At 36.7% G+C, this 21,262-nt stretch overlaps 2 protein-coding genes across 4 annotated transcripts in view; both read right to left on the bottom strand.

The window, feature by feature from the left end:
* The window catches only part of LOC137944241 (uncharacterized), a 120,342-nt gene that overhangs the window by 6,436 nt on the left and 92,644 nt on the right, over positions 1-21,262 (bottom strand). For 2 of the 3 annotated variants that reach the window (XM_068789865.1, XM_068789881.1), the window contains 10 exons: positions 16,869-16,913; positions 12,598-12,688; positions 6,168-6,250; positions 4,689-4,763; positions 4,502-4,592; positions 4,012-4,084; positions 2,860-2,919; positions 2,576-2,669; positions 1,680-1,778; positions 9-119 (listed from right to left, as the gene is read on the bottom strand). In XM_068789865.1, the coding sequence (XP_068645966.1) occupies positions 9-119; positions 1,680-1,778; positions 2,576-2,669; positions 2,860-2,919; positions 4,012-4,084; positions 4,502-4,592; positions 4,689-4,763; positions 6,168-6,250; positions 12,598-12,688; positions 16,869-16,913 (822 nt within the window). The remainder of the gene's footprint in view (positions 1-8; positions 120-1,679; positions 1,779-2,575; positions 2,670-2,859; positions 2,920-4,011; positions 4,085-4,501; positions 4,593-4,688; positions 4,764-6,167; positions 6,251-12,597; positions 12,689-16,868; positions 16,914-21,262) is intronic. The other variant, XM_068789874.1, reaches the window with a different exon arrangement.
* On the bottom strand, positions 18,032-19,066 carry LOC137944261 (aspartate carbamoyltransferase 2, chloroplastic-like). Its single transcript, XM_068789893.1, is given in 2 exon segments — positions 18,032-18,062; positions 18,064-19,066. Coding segments are annotated over 2 exon segments (1,014 nt in total). The 5' UTR covers positions 19,047-19,066.

The raw sequence follows: 21,262 nt of genomic DNA, 5'->3' as shown, positions 1-21,262 counted from the left end.
TTTGTTACCTTACAAATAGATCTCAGCGTCTGTGAGTTCAGGGCCCGTAGTAACTGTAGCTGACCGATACATGCCAAATTGCCAACCAACTGCTCCCATGATGTGTCCACAATCTCGATCTGGTTGACAAAAAAAGAAAACAAACCTGACTTACAAATGACAAAGACTGCTAAAAAGGCAAAAAATATTTAGGTGATTTTCTTTCACATCCCCATTGATCAGATGATAGACCCAATCTTCTACCAAATGGTGTCCATCTCACCCAAAACTTCTGTAATGGGTTTATTTCCTCTCTGTGTAGAGAAGAACTTAAGAGTATGACTTATATATTGTTTAGACAAATTCCAATCCTAGGAGAACCTCTTGTGAAGAGAATTTCGTATCTCTTTTGCTGTTTGACAGAACAACATTTTGACTATTCATGGATGATTTCATACTGTTCACTAACCATGTCATAATGAATGCATACGTCTTCATCCACTTGGCAGTAATAGAACTAGAAAGAGGATCCTCCTTTATGTAGGACTCCTTTTCATTGACCCCTAGGATAATAGCACTAGCCCATATCAAATAATTCTTGCCATTCAACCAACAAAAACACTAATACTTCTCACCATCAGAAAATAAAAGATAAGCTTTCCATTTTTCTTTTTGTATAAATGTAAAAGGAGGCAGCAAGTTCTAAAAGGAAAAGAAACTACCAAAGTTGCTTAATAAGCAACATACAATCTAGAAAAAAATCCTCATTGGATTCTTTCCGAAACCTAAATTAGGTGTACTTCAATAGTCAAAGCCAAGACCCCGAGGAGAATAGTCCCCAAATCGGTTGTAAATGGATCCAGAACCCAGTACAAGATCTTGGCCTTAGCCTATCCTCCCCTAGTTTGAACCTTTGAGTTGGATTCTTTTCCTCATGATATCAAAACTAATCCAAGCCCAAGATATTTAATTATACACGACCTGTTGATGTATTTCGTGTCTTGAGTCTATGAGATTATAGTAGGCTTGGACATGAGCAAGGGTGTTAGCGGGTAAGAGTCCCAAACCAGCTATGAGTTTTGCAAGATCTTGAATTTATAGTTTAAGAAAAGTTCTAACATAGTGAAGAAGCCCAGCCCAATATCCTCCACAATTTTGTGGTTCCCTTTGCTCTGGATTAGGGATTAGTCTCAACATTACAAATTACCCCTCATATTGGGGCCTTCATTTGGCTCCCAATAAGTGAATTAGTTTTGGGTGAAAGACTAACTTGATCCACTTAAATGCCATGGTAAAGTGTGCTTATCCCATTCTAAATGACTGGTTAATATTAGGAAGCTTATTCTCATCTCATAAAGCGAAGATCTTCCAAATGCACAGCCCATGTGGAACTTCTACCCATAAAAAACAACTAATGCATGGAGTCCCTTATAAAAAGGACCTGAAAGGAAGAGCCATCTGTAGCTAAAGAATCAGCATCAGAATTGACTGAACAGAGATATGCAACCATATGAAATCAATGGGATTACCAAAAAATTCAAAGAAGTGAGTTACACTTGAAAACAAATCACCAATAAAAAATTCCAATCCAGCTAATGTAATGAGGAAGACATGAAATGCAGAAATAAGGAAACAAAGAATGGTCCAAAATTTCAAAATGGAAGGAACTCACAAAAGCTATACTTATTCGTGAGTCATACCATCTTCTTATATGATGACAATCCTAGCAAGGGAAGTGATGTTGCAGGTCCCAACGCAACATCTAAACCATTCAGTTCTTCCAAGCTTCTTGTGTCCAGCTGCAATGGTAGATTCTTTGATTTAGCACTAAATATGGAATCATTGCTAAGTGGGATAGCAGTCTTTCTGTTTTTACTAAAACACTAAGACATGCTAAGTAAAAGCTGTGAATATAATGCAGTGAACAGTTTTTTTTTTTTTTTTTTAAGTGATAATTTTATTAAGCAAGAAAAAGAATAACATACTAGGGAAGTACACCCCTTACAACAAGGGATTGGAGGGAGGCTCCCTGCTTAACAAAAGCATCAGCTACACGATTGGCAGATTTGGGAATATGGGAGGAAATACAGGTAATGTGGGGGAGAATATCCATAATAGAGTAGAAAAAAGCAGTGAACACTTATGAGATAAGAAAATTCTTCACGAGTAAAATCTCCACTGAGCAAGTGCAATGTTTGAGATTTAACAAAAAATATGACCAGAGGCACCAGATTGCTACCATGTGAAGAGTTAACAGTGGATTTTTGTTTTAGAAAATTCCCACAATATGAACAATATCAGCCATCTCAGAAACAGAACAGAGTGGGCTAACAATGCAGTTACTAATACCCTTTATTAATCAATAAAAAGACAGGCATTTATACGGTGAGGTCATTTAGGAATAGATAATGTATGGTATTTGAACTATAACCAATCCAAGAATTCCTTTCATAACAGAGACTCATTCAAATTTTGAACTATCAACAATCTATAGTCGTATCCTTCAGTATACAGGTCTTGTCAAATATACAAGAGCTTCCACTCAATATCTAACCAAACATTGCTTCATATTCAAGGTATCTGTTACAGTACTAACCAGCTTATTCAAAACAGTCAGTGTGTGCTCCAACTTCTCCTCAAGAAGAAAAACTACAAGGGAGTCCAAGCTGGCAATCCCGACCGGTCCTAAGCTGAAAAATAGAATGCAGTTACTCTTTCAAAAAGAATCCATGCATGTCATACTTAAAAACAAAACTAATACTAGAAATATTTCAAAATCTAATAGTAGAAAATATTTGGAAATCGTATGAGGATACCCTCTTTACAACTTTGCTAGAAGACTGCAGTCTCAACACTCTAATATACAAGAAGCAGTAATACCATGATTCAAGTACATCAAAGAAATGCAATCCCAGTAACTCCTGCCCGTCTGCATTAAACCTGAAAAAAACATTACTCTGTCAAAGACCTGCCACTCTGCCAGCATTGTTCAGTTCCATTAGGCAATCTAACTATGCCAGTAGAACACCTAGAGAAGTTTAATGATAGCAATAATATTTCCCTTTTCATGCTTAATACCTGATAATTAACAAGAAAAAAAAGCTGCAACTTTGTGGAAATGAAGAAAGCTCAAGTTCATAGATCAATTATGAAATTGTAACCAAGTGAGATTCTTTCTATCATCTACTCTCCATTATGTAAAGGGAAGACTCAGGAGCATATGACTCATTAACAAGTTAAATAAATGCCAGCGGAGTCTCTATTACTATCTTCAGGACTATTGTATATATTCCTCATGTATGGACCCTATCTTTGTAGCTTCAAACATGTGGATAATCTTGGGCAGAGGATTAACTGCCATTGGACAATATGAAACATACTCTGATACCATGAAGCAAACATCCAACTCAAAAGGTCATGAATCAGTTTCAGGAATTTCGATTTGCTCCAATTACCCGTTTACCTCATTTACACAACTAGGTGTCCATTAGGGTTACCTGACTTGCCAATTTATGAGTCTAGTGGTTTGTTGAGTGATTTTTAGGTGGTCTTTTTATGAATTTATGAAGATAACTATCTGATTTAAGGTGGGTATTGTTTGATCACTTCCAAGGCGAGTACCTCCTTTCCCCAAGCTAGGGGATGAATTTTTGCAAGAACCATGGCTGTCACACTTAGCACCTCTTATTATTATTTATTCCTCTTGTACACCCTAAAATATTTATTTATACTTCTTATGACAATAAACTAATCTTGGCCAGTTATGTTGGGTCGACCACATTAAAACATCAAAACAGCAAGTGTTGAAAGACAGTCATAGTTTATGTTAAGTAAATTAACAACTCCTTCTTAAACAGATAATATTATGTTTTATAGGTGTAATTTTAATAAGTTAATCAGATGCACAAACATAATTAAGTAGATTTTACCCAAATTATCATAATTACCCTCTAAAATGTTGAACTATTTTCAAAAATGATGATGACTATATAGTGCAGAAGTTAAGAATTCAAAAGATATTAAAAACTTTACCAGCCACTCATAGGTTCTATGTACATAGACCGAGAAGGATTTGATAATTGAATTATTTGCCATAATAAATTTCCTGAAAGACAATAACAAGAAGCTATTTTAAAAAATTAAATACAAATGATAAGCAGAAAGAATCCAACTTATATTGATCAAACAGTTGAACCACGACTTTTCATCCATGTCTAGTTTTATGAAATTTCAATTAACCAAAATCAACAGCACAATCCTGTACAACCTGAAACATAATTTTCAAATTCTGATGCTTTCCAACAGAAAGGTCTCACAAACAATTGTATAATAAAAACACATAAAGCCCTTACTAAAAGAATTTCACAAGAAATACCAGCACATTCAGCCACATCAGATCAATGCAATTAATTATGGATCGACTCTTTGACTCTGTGGCCACATGCAGATTGGGTAGGAATGCTGATTCTGCCATCAGAGTTCCACAGTCTAGAAAAAACATAATGAAATTTGTATTTGTTACCCATGAATGTTTCTGCTCTGGATAGGTAATTCAGTTGAACATGGGTAACTCCAAGATCCTTTTTTCTTCTTCTTAATAAATGATTGCATTCCTGTTGAAGCACAATTATTCTTTGTTAAGTATCTAGCATTATTAACAAAGGGAATAAAGCACAAGGAAAAGACTACAATAAAGAAATATAGAGTACCTCTTGAACACAATGCTTTAGAATGTATGTTAACTCTTCCTCCCAAATCCGGCTTCCTTCTATATGAATTAAATCCTGGAAGATGGAAATAAAGATCTAATAATAGCAAGAAAGAAAGAAGTCTTGACAAACTTAAGTGTGTCTTGTGTGTATTTTCATACAAGCAGCATACAACAAATAGTTAACTACTACACAGGTAATATAAGATGAAGATGAATCATCATAAGAGAGTCCAGCAAGACGAAAGTTTTTCTATTTACCTTTACCCATGTTAGTCGAAATAATACCATACAGGTTAGAGCTTAAAAATATCCTGTAATTATTAGTTTGAAAAGCTTTCCTAACTTTGGCTAGTCATTTTCAGAAGGATGAGATCGCAACCTTAAGATGGTATCAGAGAATGAAGTTGGCATCAACAGGCATAGTTTGAGCACAATTTAAGTTGATCCCCATTTGTGTTTTCACACTCACCATTAGTTTGTCTATGCCTAGATGTCAATGTGTTAGTCAGAATAAACTAAGATAGGTTTAAGTTTGGAAAAATCCTGTAATTATTAGTTTACTTCTTTTCGAAAATTCCTGTGATTGTTAGTTGGGAGAAGGCTTGCAGCCATTATAAAAAAATAAAATGGTTGGAAAAAGACCTCCTAACTTCAGCTAATTAATTTCATATGGATCTAGACCCATCTTTAACTACCCAGAGCCAGACCTAACTTTTTTTAAGTAATTTAATTTAATTCCATCCATGGTAACATCATCTCCTCTTCTTCTTGTCAGTCCATCAAGCACTATGGATAGAACCCTCCTGATTGGTGACCACTAACTGTACCATAATCCAGTTCCGTTTCAGAATACTTTCTTTTACTTGCTCCTCTATTTTTCCACTCCATGTTTTCAAGTAAATCCTTTTTAATTTCAATGTAACTAGTTCTGCCACCCAAAATTATTTTTAATTTCAATACTTGCTGTCTAAATAGTTTTTAATTCCAAAATTCTCTTGCCAACGAAGGGGTTTCCCTTCAATCCCTCATTGTTAGCCCTTGTTTGTGGCTAAGAAAATTCTCAACAAAAAGAAAAATTAGTTCTACCATGCAAAATTGTTCTAACACTTGCATTCCTAATTTTGTTAAGCTCGTAAGTGCTCTCTGAAACAGTCACTTTTAATTCCATATTTCCTAATTTTGCCACAAATCCATGTCAACATTTTTGTCTTGGTCACACTGAGTCTACAAATAGTGCTTTTTCTCAAAAGCAATATTTGGCTGAACAATTGTCTAGCAGACATTTCCTTCCAAATTATTTGGCAATGCCATTACCACATAATACTCTAGAAACTAATCTCTAATATCATAAAACTAGGAAACCAACTTTTTTAAATAATACCAACATAATGTGAATTCAGCATCTGTTCCATAAACTACGAAAATTTACTAAAATCAGTTAATGAATAGGGAGGTATACATCATAAGAAATTATTACCTGAAAGCATTCCATAATGCTCAACTGTGAACGGAGATAGATGGAAAATGTCTTGACCTCTGTCTCTAGTTCTTCTAGAGCAGCTGTAGAATGTGGGAACCATAAAAAACAAAGATTTGCATTAAAAAATCATTATACTTTTTGTTCTTCAATTTCATCCATTTCTTAATGGTTTAAAATGTTTTGGAACACTGAATCGAGTTTCCTTTACCTTTCTGAAATTTTATGATCTGTTACTGTTGGGTTTTCATACTATTCCAACAAATTTCACATTTGACTTACTATCTAATAAAGAGAATTGTACTCCCACCTAGAAAAGGTGCAGGTAATGATATTTCGGAATTATGAACCACATATATCAAGCTTTAACAACTGTACACAGTTGCTAGAGAGTACTGTTAATGGGTTATCTTAGAATGGAAGTTGTACAATATGTTCACCATTCACCAAAGCAATATTTGGTCCTTGTGTTTGGACATATCATGCTATAAGTTCACGAACTTAGTTAAGCAGTTTCACATATACATATACATATTAGTCCCCTTTAGTGCAAGTAAGAAAGCAAAACAACTAAAAGTTTGCCTGAACAGTGAGATGACCTTTTTTCAATTTTCAACACATAAGAGATAATTTATTAGAAAGACAAAGGACTGATAAGGAAGGCATCACATGCTATACAATAAAATGTATTGGTGACACAAAAAGTGAAAAGTATGTATCAAAGCAAACAGCATAGGAAACAGAAACAGGAAATGTTCCTAAATTTGGCATATAACATTAGGAAAAGAGAAAATCAAAGCAAGAAAATTGCATATAATAGTAGGGAAGAAGTATCAAAGCAAGAAAACTGCATGAAACAATAGAGAAAATGAAAATGATACACATAAAAAGTGCTAGAAGAAACTATTGAGGTTGTTATCATCTGGTTTAAAGACAACAAAAACATCCCGTGCCAATTATATAAATAGAAATTATATCTCAATGCAAAAAATCTCAACACAAAAAGAGTTTTTGTCAAATTAGAGTTTTTATAAATAGAAATCGATATCTAAAACATCAAAGGTCAAACAATAAAGGACTCGAGTGGTAAAAAAAACCTCATTTTTTGAGACGTTTCCTACCATCAAGAACGAGAATTTATCTAGAAAAATATAGCTCAAAAGAAATCTCTATGAGTCTATTTTCTAATCGAACAAACCATTTCTCAAATCGATGTTTCCAAAGAGAGATATCAACATGAGAAGACTCGAAGGTCATGCAGGAAGATGTTGCTTGTGAAAAGACGAATTTTAATATCTTTCTTCAAGATAAATCTGTGTTTCAATTCTGGTTGTTTTTTCCTTTGTTTGCATAAATTCTAGGCTCCAATTTTTACTTTTTCTTAATTGCATTACTCATCAATTTACAAATATGCACATCAAAATCCTGTTTACATGTAACATATTTTTTTTGAGAAAGATGATTTTATTAAGAAAGCAAAGTCAAAGACTACAATAGCTCAATAGAGTGAAACTGAAACAACAAGAGAAAGGAGGGCTGCTCCCTGCTTAGCAAGGGCATCAGCTAAAGAATTAGCGAATCTCGGAAAATGAGACCAAGTACAATAAAAAAGAGAAACTAAATCCATAATCTCAAAGAAAATATCCCAAAGGCGCCAAGGGGGAGCGGAAGATTGTGCACAGCAGCCAATCACAACTTTGGAGTCCTCTTCAATCTGAAGAGGGCCATGATAATGATCATGAAAAATGCAGAGGCCGTGGAGAAAACCAAAAAGCTCAGCTGTCGTCGAATCAGCAATTCCAAGGAGGCCAACAAAGGATATGATCTGGATACCGGAGGAGTCCCAAATGATATCCCCAAAACCCACCATCCCCGGATTGCCAAGAGAAGAACCATCAAAATTAAGATTGAGAACTCTAGGATGAGGAGGTAGCCACTCTTGGATGGTGAAGGGTGCAGAAGATTTTTCGCAGTAAGGATCTTGTTGAGACAGGTACTCCACATGAAGAATTTAACTGTAGGAGGGGCACGTAGTCTCCAGAAGAAAACCAAATCATGCACTATATACGGGTGAGACCAACCTTCGATGAAAAGATATGTGGTAGATACCGAAAAGGATCTTCCTTTATTAGGTCACCAAATCAGCCTGTCAAGAACATGGGGGCAAAGCCTGACCATCTAAATAGTCCCCAAAAGGCGGCTAGCATCCAAAGCCTCAAAATCCAAAAGATCACGATGAAACTCGAAGTTCCAACTACCATTGCTATGACCATCAACCTTAGAGGTCTCCGACTGAGTTGACAAGTGGGCGAGACCATCAAAAGAACTCTTCAAAGTCTCGTCCCCGGTCCACTAGTCTTCCGAGAATTTAACGGAATGGCAATTTCCCACACAATATTTGATAGCCGAGTGATAGCAGTCATGCATGCCAAAGTTTCTCTTTTTTCCATTCCAACCATTACCTTTGATTTGAATGTAATAAATTCACTCCTATATGGTGAAGAAAATTCTGATATTTTATTCATATTGAACGGATCAAATACAAGGAATTTATACAAAAAGGTGTTGTTGCTATTCTAGGAAATCAGGAACACCAATCTAATTTCCAGCTAATACAAATCTGATTCTAATCTCTAGAAATCAGAAAAGTATTATCTACTAATTTACAGCTAATCTCCTATTAAAAAATATGCGATTTGGGGAGAAAATAGAAGAGGAAAAAGAGTTATGGAGGAGGAGCTGCTTTGCTCCCTTGGAATCCGAGCCAAAAAGGTCCTTCCAGCTTCTTTATAATCAGGGTTTAAGTGAAAATTTTAAAATGAACAAAAATTCCTTTCAATACTCAAAGTTACATCTCCTAAAATACATGTCTAAATTGAATGAAAATTTAACTAGAGATAAAATAAGATATTCTCTATCTAATAGCCATACTATAAGTGACAAATATAATATGAAAAATATAGTAAATGACCAAAAAAACCTTGGACTTGTATTTTAACTCCCCCTCAAGTTGGAGAGTAGATATAAAAAAATCTCAACTTGTCACTGACATATCCACGTCTTCCCAAAGGCTTGGTAAATATATCTCCTTCCCAATTGATCCTAAGACTTTACATAAGGAGTTACCACCTTCCCCTACATAACTGTATCTCTAATAAAGTGGCAGTCAACCTCTACATGTTTTGTTCTCTCATAGAATATAGGGTTGTTGACAATAAAAATAACTGCCTGGTTATCACAATTCATAACCATAGGGCCAGGTAACTTAAAACTAAACTCAAGAAGCACATACTTAATCCACATAAGCTTTCTAACTGTATGAGCTATTGCTCGATACTCGGCCTCTGCACTGAACCTAGCCACAACTGTCTGTTTCTTACTTTTCCAGCTTACCAGGTTGTCCCCAACAAAACAGCAGTAGCCTGACGTAGAACGTCTATCCATCTTACACTCAACATAATCGGCATCAGAATACCCAAGCACATCAAATTTTCCATGAACTGGCTCACAACTCCCAAAGTAAATGAGACATCCAGCCTGGTAACTATAGCATAGATCAGTTTGCCTACTAACTGTCGGTATTGAGTTTTATCCATGAGTGTAGGACCCTGGGTGTCATGTAGCTTATGATTAACTTCCATGGGAGTGTTTTGCTTTTCTTCGTAATAAAATCATCACCGTTTCAAAAAACTTCCATGGGGGTTTCTACGGGTTTAGCATTTAATAAATCATACTCTTGTAACATATCCAATTTATATTTTCTCTGAGAATGAACAATACCTCGCTTGCTACGAGCGACTTCAATGCCAAGGAAGTACTTGAGAGCCCAAATCCTTTGTTTGAAAATGTGTGGCCAAATATTGTTTAACTTCTATAATAACATCAAGATCATCACCAGAAAACACAATGTCATCTAATAAATAATCAAAATCACCATATTAGTCTTCCTTTTAAGTAGGAACATAGAATAATCTCATATATAACCCAAATAATAGTAACACATCACTAACCTTTTCAAACCAGGCCCGTGGACTCTGTTTAACTCCATAAATAGCCTTTTGTAGCTTACACACTTTCTTGTTGCCTCCTGAGCAACATACCGTGGAGGCTGCTCCATATTCGCTTCCTCATGTTGATCACCATATAGAAAGACATTCTTCACATCGAGCAGAAAGAGAGGCTAAACCTTATTAACAACCACAAATATTAAGATACGTACTGAAGTAAGTCAGGCCACAGGAGAGAATGTCTCAAAGACATTACTCCAAAAATCTGTGTATACCCCTTCGCTACTAGCCGAACTTTGTACCATTCAATAGAGCCATCAACATTATATTTGATAGTATATACCCAACGAGACCCCACAATAGCTGCTCCTGCAGGTGGATCACATAGATGCTATGTTCCCCGAGACACCAAATATTCATCTCATCATCCATGGCTTGTTTCTATTCTGGAGAGCACAAGACTTCTTGCATTGAACGGGGTATAAGGGAAGTAGACAATGACAAAGAAAAGGATTTGAACTATGGGGACAAAAAATCAAGAGACACATATTTAGATATCGGATGAGAAGTACAAGATAGTTTACTTTTTCGTAGACTAATAGGCAAGTCCAAATCAGAGACAACAGGATCTGCAGGCAATGAGGAAGTTGGTAGATCATGAGAAGAGAGCTCTATAGAGGTAACTGCCGGAGGCATAGCAGGAGCACGAGAGCGATGATTGTAAACACGAAGAGGCAATGAATAAACTCGATAAAGCTGGTACATCCAAAACTCCAACAGGAACAAGACTGTCTAACGGAGATTCACATGAAACAAGAAGCTCAGTAGATGATGAAAAATATTGACTTATGTTTAAAAAAGGTCACATCAGCTGACACATATGTCTTCTGTTGAATAGGGTATTCTAATACTCGACAATTTTTTTATCTTTTCTATGTAATTTAAAAATTTAACAAAAAAAAAAAATAGCATAATAAGATGTGTCCATCCAAAACTAAAGATCATGATATTCTTATTACCCTTCAAATTTGGTGCAGACAATTGACACCGTGTGTATATACTTATTTATAAAATTATCACATCGAATGCAATTAATTAACATAGATTATTCTGAAATGGAGTCAATCAATATAGACAATAGGTAAAGATACACAATAAATAAAGATATTCTACTATTAAATCTTCATTTCATGTGAAACTAGTATGTCACCATGTCTATGTATTTTCCATACAATTACCACAGTAATATCTTTATTTATTATCTTACCAATGATGGCTTTTTCAAGAATCAATTTTCAGTTCTAATTTTAGACACATAATGTATAGATAAGTGTGAAGTACATTGAAGAAAGAGAACTACAGAAAATCTACCCTAAAATAATTTTCGAAAAATCCTTCCTCAAATAACATAAAGTAATCTGCTTGATTGGGACCACCATCCATAAATAGTTTAGAATGTGCAAACTTAATTTGAAACTTCTAATACTAGAATAAGATTATAATATAAGAAGCATATCACTATGTGCACACACAAACAGATTTTTTTAAGAATAACAATTAATAAACTTTAGTTATAATTGCCAAAGCTGAACTTGTGTCATAACACAGAGAATATCACACTTTAATATCACTTCATCATCAGCATTTATAAAAACCATTACTTAAATCATTGCTTCCTTTCATTTCAATATCAATGTATACTTGAAAAGCCTTACTATTTTACAAACTGGGATAAAGTCATTTTTTTTAATGGCAAATTTGGCTCAAATTGTTAATCTCAAATTTGAGTTACATATTATTTTCAACTCTTTCAAACATTGTATTTTAGCTGATAGCTGAGAAAATTTATGTTTTCAAAAACAAACAGAAAGTGAAATTATGAACTAAAATATCCAGAAAAATTGAATAATTACTACAAGTATCTTATAATAACAGTAAATTAAATTTATGTACTGTAAATCATAAGAATAATCAACGCCAAGAAATGTTCCCTTATACCAAAAAGTTTACAAAATACATTAGAAAATTTTTTTATGTACCAAAAGTTCTCAAAACACTGTTTTCATGTGTTTCTTGGACATTTTTCAAACTTTCTTCTATCTTCTTGGATGTTTCTGAAAAATTCCAAATGTATCAGAAAGATTTCCCTTAAGTTCTCTAATGCTTCCAAAATGTCTCAAAAACTTTTTTCTCCAAAGTTTCCTAAATGTTGTTGAAACATTCCATAATATTTTTATAAGTTTTCTTAAAATTTTCCAAAAGAATTTTGTTTCCAATTTGAAAACATGCATACGAGGGATCCATCTCTCACCCCAGAAATAAGTTTCCATCAACAATGGGCTAGAGAACTTCGCATCTTAAAAAATGATAAAAAAATGTTCGAATAAAGGTCATCCTTTGTTACATAATCAATCTTCACTTACCCCTAGATGATAAAAAAAAGGAGTGTAACTTGCTTCTGAATCGTTTAGAGAGCTCCATTCTCATCTCTTTCTCCAGCCATTTCTTCAAGTCCTGTACCACATGAAAGCTGACAATTACAAAGAGTAGAAGAGAAATTATTGAGAAGAGAAAAGAGGACCAGAGAGATTATGGTGAGAAATAAAGAAGAAGAGAAATATAGAGCATGCATAAGAGAGAGAGAGAGAGAGAGAGAGAGAGAGAGAGAGAGAGAGAGAGAGAGAGATTACCCCCTCAAGTCGGAACATAAACATCATGCAAGCCAACTTTTATTTTTTTAATTTTTTGAAAAGATGTGCTATTATTTCAGCAAAGGAATACAAATTAAGGGAAACCTCCCTCTACAACAAGGGATTGGATGGAAGCTCCTTGCTTAGCAAGACTGCCAACAAAAGAGTTTATTGATCTAGGCACATGAGACCAAGAACATAAAATTACAGAAGCAATATCAGAAATTTCATGAAAAACATCCCAATGACACCAAGAGGGCTCGGAAGCAAAGGAACACCAGCCAGTCACCACTTTCAAGTCACCCTCGATGAGTATCAGGTGATCACAATATATGATGAGCCCATGGAAGAGGGTAGAGAGCTCGACAGAAGTGGAAACAGATATTCCCTATGGTCCCCAATAAGTGATAAGGGGGGTGCAATCAGAGTCTCGAAACACGCCACCAAAGCTAGTCAAACTAGGGTTGTCAAGTGCATTGCCATTAAAATTAAGCTTGAGGGAGCCCGGAAGAGGAGGTTGCCATTCAATCATAGTTGGTTGCCTAGAGGGGACCGCCATTTGTCCCACAACACGCCAATTGATACAAAGGGGAATGTCCGACAAACAGACAAACTCCTTTCTACTGTGAAACCAGGAGCGAATATGCCCAATGACACAACTATGATCTCATCAATACTACCAAACTTGCAATTAAATCTTTGGTTGTTTCTTTCTTTCCAGAGGCACCACGAAATGTGCATCAGACACGCTGAGAGGAGGACATTTCCCAACTTAGGGATAATAATCCCTAAAAGCATTCCACAAGTGCCAATGAGATCCTTTGGAAGACGACCGTTGCGGTTGGGCAGCGAGGTCCAAACATGCATGCAAATGGGCAATAAAGGAGAAGGTATGTCACACTTGTTAGGAATTAGACGCCCTAATTCAACACTAACGAGAGCAAAAATAACCACAGAAGAAGAAATAATCAAACACAAAAACACAAAATGTATACAGGTTCGCCTCAAGGTGAGGCTACGTCATGTTTTTTGCCACTGCAATAACTCACTATAATGATGAAGTAGTTTACAAGAGAAATAACCTTTTTCTGCTGCAACTTAGGATCCTCGATGATAACCCTAATAACGGCGCCCCCAAATATAAAGAGAAAATTAGGACAACTGAAATACAAGGGTGAAATCCCCAAACTGCCATTAATGAAGCAACAATAAATATATTGTGGACCTTTTGGAGGCTCCTTGCCCCCCTTCCAACCCCCATGGCGATCTTACCACGAAGGTCAATCTGCGAAGGGGTGTTCAGGGCGTTGCTAAGAACTCAACCTAAAAAACAGAAAAATAAATTCTGTTCTGGATCTCATTGCTATAAAAATGCCATGTGAAATCTTGATAAGATGTAGATTAGAGAAAGAAGAAAGGAGAAAAGAGAACTGCAGTCAGGAGTGGCAGCCTCCGTAGTTAGGAGTGAAAGTCGACTCCTAATCAGTTTTATTAATTTACTTCAAGTAAATAACATGATAATGACCATAATGCTCCTCTTATTTCACAAGTCATAAACAAAAAATTATAAAGAGAAATAACAAGAAATTTCAGACTCTACCAAACTCAAGAGATGAAAAAAAATAGCCAAACTACCCTTAGGACTGTATTTTCTACAAATACGAAGCAAGACAGGATTTTATGCCCATAAACTACAAGACAATTTGAGAAGACAAAACAGTACCAGAGAGATTAAGTAGAGAAAAAAAGGACAAGAAAATAATATGCACAAGAGACAGAAAACCAGAGGAATAGGGTTTAACCTATCTAACTGGCAAACCCCGTTTCTCTCATCCAAATACTCCCTTTTTTTTTTTTTTTTTTTTGAAATGATGCACTTCCATCAAAGTTAAGCTTGATGCAGTCGCTAGGGGGAGGTTCCCATACAGTTATGACTGGCATCTTATGGGGACCGGCCATATGAGTCAGCAGACTCCAATTTCCGCGAAGGGATATATATACCTGCCATAGAGGCAAATTCCTTCCTAGTGTGCAACCAACTAGAAATCATGCCCACTACATAAGAGGCGGTGCTATCCAGGGTGCTGAATTTGAAATTGAATCTCCGATTGTTGTGCTCTAGCCACAGGCACCATGGAACATGGGCAAGGCAAGCTGAGAGGAGCAACTTGCCTATTCTAGGTAGGCGAGTCCCCATCACCACCTGGCAAGTACCAAAAAAGTCCTGATGAAGCCCCACTTGAATACCAATCTTCTGAAAAATCACCATCCAGACTTCCCAAGAGAACCCGCAGTGAAGAAGAACATGCTGGACGGACTCCTCACATATGCAACAGAGAGGGCAGGTTCGGTCAAGAGCGGTGAAACCTCTCTTGTGGAGGTTGTCTAAAGTGAGTATATGCTCTCTAATGGCTGTCCATATGAAGAATTTGATCTTGCTACCCTTAAGACATACATAATTTCATAGTTAACCAAATAATTCCCTCCCCCCCCCCCCCCCCCCCCCCGCGATCCTTCGGCCAAATTTTTTTTCTCTCTTCTCCCTCCCTCCCTCCCGTCGGCCTCCCTCTCCTCTCTTGGCCTCTCTTGGCCTCCGTCACAGAGTACAGGAGGCCGAGCCTCTGTCGCAGAGCCTCTCGGCCTCCCAACTTCTCCTCTCTTGGCCTCCCTCTCGACCTCTGTCGCAGAGAACGGGAGGCCGAGTCTTGGCCTCCCTCTCTTCTCACTCTCGGCGTACCATCGGAGCGTCGCCTCTGTTGCCAGCTGGCCCGCCGCTGAGGAAAACGACGCGCGCCGTGAGGAAAGACGATGGTTTAATTTTTCCTAAGTTAAGGAAAAATTCAACCATCGTAATAAGAATAATAATTTATACTTTTTATTTATTTAATATATTTATTTTATAATTACTATATTAAGTTAGTGATTTAATAGTCATAATTAAAATATTTTTAAAATAAATATTTGATAAATTTTTTTGGTTTAATTATCCCATTGCGATAATTAATTAAACCAATGGTTTTAAATTTTGTGACAATATATTATTAATTATTAATACATAAAAATATATTATGTTATTGATAAATATATTTATTTATTTATTAAATTTATTTTTTTATTACTATATTAAATTAGTGAGTTTTAATGTTAAAATATTTCTTATGTTATTACAAAATAATTTATTTATTTATTACATGCGCTTCTGTTATTTTTTACTTTTATATTAATTTTTAATAATTTATTCTAGTCTCACGTAATTATTGTATGAATTTATAATAAACTATAATCATTAAGTAATATAATATAGTTTTTCGTTAATTAGGATATTAACATATTTTAATACTACACGTTAAATCACTTATAAGTGTAGTAACCATGTTTATTTTGGTTAATTATCTGTTTAGGTATATGTTCTATTTAAGTATATTATAAAAGGTTACTCATTCTTTTGTTTATATTATACTTTTTATTTGGGGGCACTAACACTGGAATCTGTTTTCCAGTGCACTTGAACTCCCCTACACTAACACCCAAGGATGAGTTGAAGTTGAATCAATTCATTTAAGTTCAATTCAATTCTTCACTTCAATTCAAGTTCATTGTGGACTAACCCCCCCCCCCCTAAATAACACAATCATAGTGGAAACAAAAACTATGAATAAAATCCAAATATATCTGAAATTGTAGTCTCCTAGATCTACTAAATTTTCACAAACTAGAAAGTTCAGTGGAAAAGCCAAGTTTTTATTTCTTCCTGAAGTAACTTTTTTTCTTTTTGAAGAAAGAGCCATTTCATTCAGCCAAAAGAAAAAACAAAGGCCTAGGAGCGCTTACAACTTCCAAGTAAATTTTAAACTCCTGATTCCATCAATGAAGCAAATAGAAAAGGAGAGATCATAATGCCAAACAAATGTTTCTTTGAGATCTTCTTTCTTTCTCAAAAACAGAAACAAAAAATATATGGTCCACTAAAATCATTGTACTTTAAAGAACGGATCAAAGCTTACCAGATCAACATTTCCACGAAAAGCGTTTGACATGATCAACAATCCCTGCATACACACAAGTTGGTTACAGAAGAATTTATCATGAGTTTTTAAGTGATACGTACATATTGCATATAAATTTGAACAATAGACCAATTCTTGTATATTTTCAGGACGCCATGGAGAAAAGGAGAGAAGACATATTGGGGAGAAAACAGGAGGAAGAAAGAGGTTATGGACTTGTGTCCTAACACTCCCCCTAAAGCTCTAGTTATAGATGAATAAAACTACAATATAACAATTATGCCCTTCACCCTAGAAAAGTGAAGAGAGATAAGAAACTTAAACTGATTACATCATTGCCATCTTTATGAGATGACCTCTTATTTACGATCATGCCACCTCTCTTGGACATGTGGATCTTCCTTGGTCGTATGGGCTTGAGCCCATCTTCCACCTCTCTTGAACATGTGGGACTTCCTTGGCAGTGTGAGCCTGAGCCCTGGTATGATCCTGGATCTGACACATGGATTCGTAGGGAGGAAGAAGAGAAAGATGAAAATCAAGCCAAAGGGAAGCTTGAAAACCCTAGGTTCTTTGAGGAGAACGCACACCCCTGAGCTCGTTGAGGAGAACTCAAACCCTTGTTTACTCTAAATCAATGCTTCCTTTCTCATTACTCTTACCCCTTAAATAGGGTTCACCCTTACAAGGTTTAAGATAAAATATAACAAAAATACCTCTGTAAATAAAATATTCCAAAAATGCCCCTATGGTCTATTAAATCTTTAACTGAAATAAAATAAAGTAAATTAAAGAAAAAAATTAAAATAATAATGTTATTGCGTGCATAACATTACACCCCCTTGGGAGAAAGAGCTTGTCCTCAAGCTCGAAGGTAGGGTCTGTATGCCGACGTCTCCACCTGTTCCCAAGTAGCATCCATGGTAGCTGTGTCAGCCCTCTAGACTTCAAAAATCGGAGCATTCCACCCGAGTAGCAATTTTTTTTTTTTTTTTTTTGAAAAAAAAAAAAAAAAAACTGAACATCTGATATCTTTCTTTTGCCACATCGACTTCATATTCCAATCACATAATCACACTCCAAAATTGATAAATAAACAAAACTGAACATCTTCATGTCGGTGACTGAAATTTCAAGTTGAAGATCACCAGACCTTCACCTTACCAACCAAGAAGTAAAAGCTTCAGAAGAGCCATTCTTTGCTTGCCTGAAATATGCAGCTCTTGGATCCTCATCCACATCGACAGTTATCTCGACAAACCTTGGAAGGGGATGCATAATTATAGCATGTTTCTGCAATACATTCAACATTTTACGGTCCACAATGTACTTCCCACGAGCTTTTTCGTAAAGATCAATCCTCTCACCAAATCTCTCACGTTGAATACGTGTTTGATAGACTACATTGCATTTAGCTGCCACTTCCATCAGATCTGTGCTTTCTTCCCAATCTATCCCCTTAGATGTCAGGTATTCCTTGCTATCATCCTTCATCTTCACTACATCAGGAGCGACAAAGTAGAATTTCACATCTTGGTACTTCCCAAGCAGATAAGCTAATGAGCGAACAGTCCTGCCATTTGCCAGATCTCCCACTAAGGCAACACTAACATCATCCAATTTGCCTATCTCTCTTCCGATCGTATACACATCCAACAGAGCCTGTGTAGGGTGCTGGCCTGGACCATCCCCAGCATTAATAACAGGAATTCCTGCTGTTGATGCAGCTCTTCTGGTAGCACCACTTTCAAAGTGCCTCATGACAATTATATCAGAGTATCCTTCGACAGTTCTTATGGTATCTTCAAGTGTTTCTCCTTTTGCTCTTGAAGAAAATTCCCCTGCATTTTCTGTCGTCAAAACTTCTCCACCCAACCTTTTCGTGACCGACTCAAAGGACAATCTGGTTCTAGTTGAAGGCTCATAAAAGAGAGTGGCCATGAGATAACCCCTCAAAATTTGACAGTTAGAAGAATTTTTCTCTATCTTTTCCATTTCCCATGCCACTTCAAATGTTGCATTGAGAATATCTCTATCAAATTGTTGAGCCTCAATTACATCATCTAGTTGAAATTTTTCTCCCACAGAATAAGTTGTAATTCCAGAACCTGAGGAAAAGCATTGAATTCCTTGACCAAGTGACATTCTTTCAGTTCGTTCTTCCAACCAGTCCATACATGGCAAGCCTCGTTGAAATAGACTTCGTTGAAATAGACTTCTATACCGAAAGTTATGAACCAGAAAAAGTATAGATAGAAATCTTGCATAACCACACGACGTGGCTGGATGACACTTTGTTATGGTGCCCCTTGATAACCCATAATCATGGAATTCCACGACACTAAATCTCTAACAAGCTTGTTGTCAAAAACCTGATTTGCTAAATCTACTCTTCCCAAAAACATCAAACTCCGTAACATAGGATTCCAGTACTCCACCTTTATTTCAGCCATTTCATCAAGCACATTAATTGCCTCGAGAATAATTCAACGATCAAAAAAATGCAAGAGCAACTTCATGGCACCTATGACAGAAAACCCACCAAATAGAAAAATTTCTACAAACAGGGCCCGAGCATCATACATGGAACCCAAAAATTTCAGCACAATGTTGTCAATTTGACCAAGAATAAACTCACTGATGCTGGTCCTACCAATAGAAAAATAATTCATCCACAGAATTATCTCAACCCTGCCTTGAATACCCAACAAAACTTCATCACCAAAATTCACACCTGGTAGAAGAATTTTGACAAACAGTGGCCGAGCAGCAAATATGGAACCCAAAAAATTAAGCCCCACATCTTCAATTTGACAACGAACATACCAGGTACTGTGCGCATCAAAAGAAAAACAAATCCCCCACAATTTTTTTTTAAGCATTCCCGGAATTCCCAAAAAAAATCCATCTCAGAATTCATACACAAGCCAGAATTCCATCAATTGTGCACTGTTTCTTTGCTTCACGGAACAGAGAACCTCTGTCCCCAATTTTCGAGCAGCGTTGCTGCTGCTCAGGCCCTTGGAGCCACATCAACGCCATGCAAGACTCATTTTGACCTAAAAATTGACGGCGGTTCTGAAACTTACCCCAAAAGGCGTTGAAATTTGTTTTCCACTGAGCTGCCGAGGGCGAGATTGAGCGGAATTTTGTCCGACGGAGTCTCCTCTTTCTCTGGTGGTGAACAGCAGCCCTTTGGGGCTTCGCAGCTTGGAGACTTTTCGAGACAGAGGGCTCTCGGAAACATTTCCTGGTCGGAATAGTTGCCGAAAAATTTTCCTTCTCCTGTTCGGGACTGAGTGTTGCTTGTCGTGAGCAGGGTTGGTTTGATTTCGGAATTTCTAGGTCCCATTGCCTTGCTCAGAATTTTTGCGCATGACGTCCCTGCTCGGAGATTTCCAGTCCCCAATTTCGGATTTGAGGTCGCACCCAAATCGTCCAGTGCCGACGTGATTTTGGACGATTTCGGATTTGTGTCCCCAATTTCGGATGTCCCTGTCGTTGGAGATACAGAGGGCTCTCGGGTTTCTTGCGTCTCCTGCCCGTCCGGGACAGCGTCTCGAGCGACTGCAGCAGCGAGTTTCTCTATTGCAGAAATGAGTTGAGGTCGTATGACCTTTTTTGCAGCAGCGGATTTCTCTATTGCAGAAAATTTAATGGAAGATGCACGCCATCTTTCGTCAAAGGCTCTAAACCATGCGTGTATTTCTTCCAATTGATCGCGCATGGCAATCCATTTTTCTTAGGACGTAGAATCGCTCATTGTGTTCCTGCTCTGATACCAGTTGGTATGGTCCCGGATCTAACACATGGATTTGTAGGGAGGAAGAAGAGAAAAACGAAAATCAAGCCAAAGGGAAGCTTGAAAACCCTAGGTTCTTTGAGGAGAACTCAAAACCCTTGTTTACTCTAAATCAATTCTTCCTTTCTCATTACTCTTATCCCTTAAATAGGGTTCACCCTTACAAGGTTTAAGATAAAATATTACAAAAATACCCCTATAAATGAAATATTCCAAAAATGCCCTTGTGGCCTATTAATTCTTTAACTGAAATAAAATAAAGTTAATTAAAGAAAAATATTTAAAATATAATGTTATTGCGTGCATAACATTACACCCCCCTTGGGAGAAAGAGCTTGTCCTCAAGCTCGAAGGTAGGGTCTGTATGCTGATGTCTCCACCTGTTCCCAAGTAGCATCTACGGTAGCTGTGTCCACCCTCTAGACTCCCAAAACTGGAGCATTCCTTCGAGTAGCACACCTCTTTTGGACGTGTGGGCCTTCCTTGCTCATCTGGGCTTAAGCCCATCTTCCAACACTCCCCCTCAAGTTGGGGGTGAGAGCATCATAAACGCCTAGCTTGTTGCAAATGGTGGATCGGATATTCCGAT

Source organism: Aristolochia californica, unplaced genomic scaffold (assembly GCF_029961685.1).
Source record: "Aristolochia californica isolate CCGP_79_NKW_82.1479 unplaced genomic scaffold, dmAriCali1.0.hap1 SCAF_1, whole genome shotgun sequence".
Taxonomy (NCBI): Eukaryota; Viridiplantae; Streptophyta; class Magnoliopsida; order Piperales; family Aristolochiaceae; genus Aristolochia; species Aristolochia californica.
This window is presented reverse-complemented; position numbering and strand designations above follow the sequence as displayed.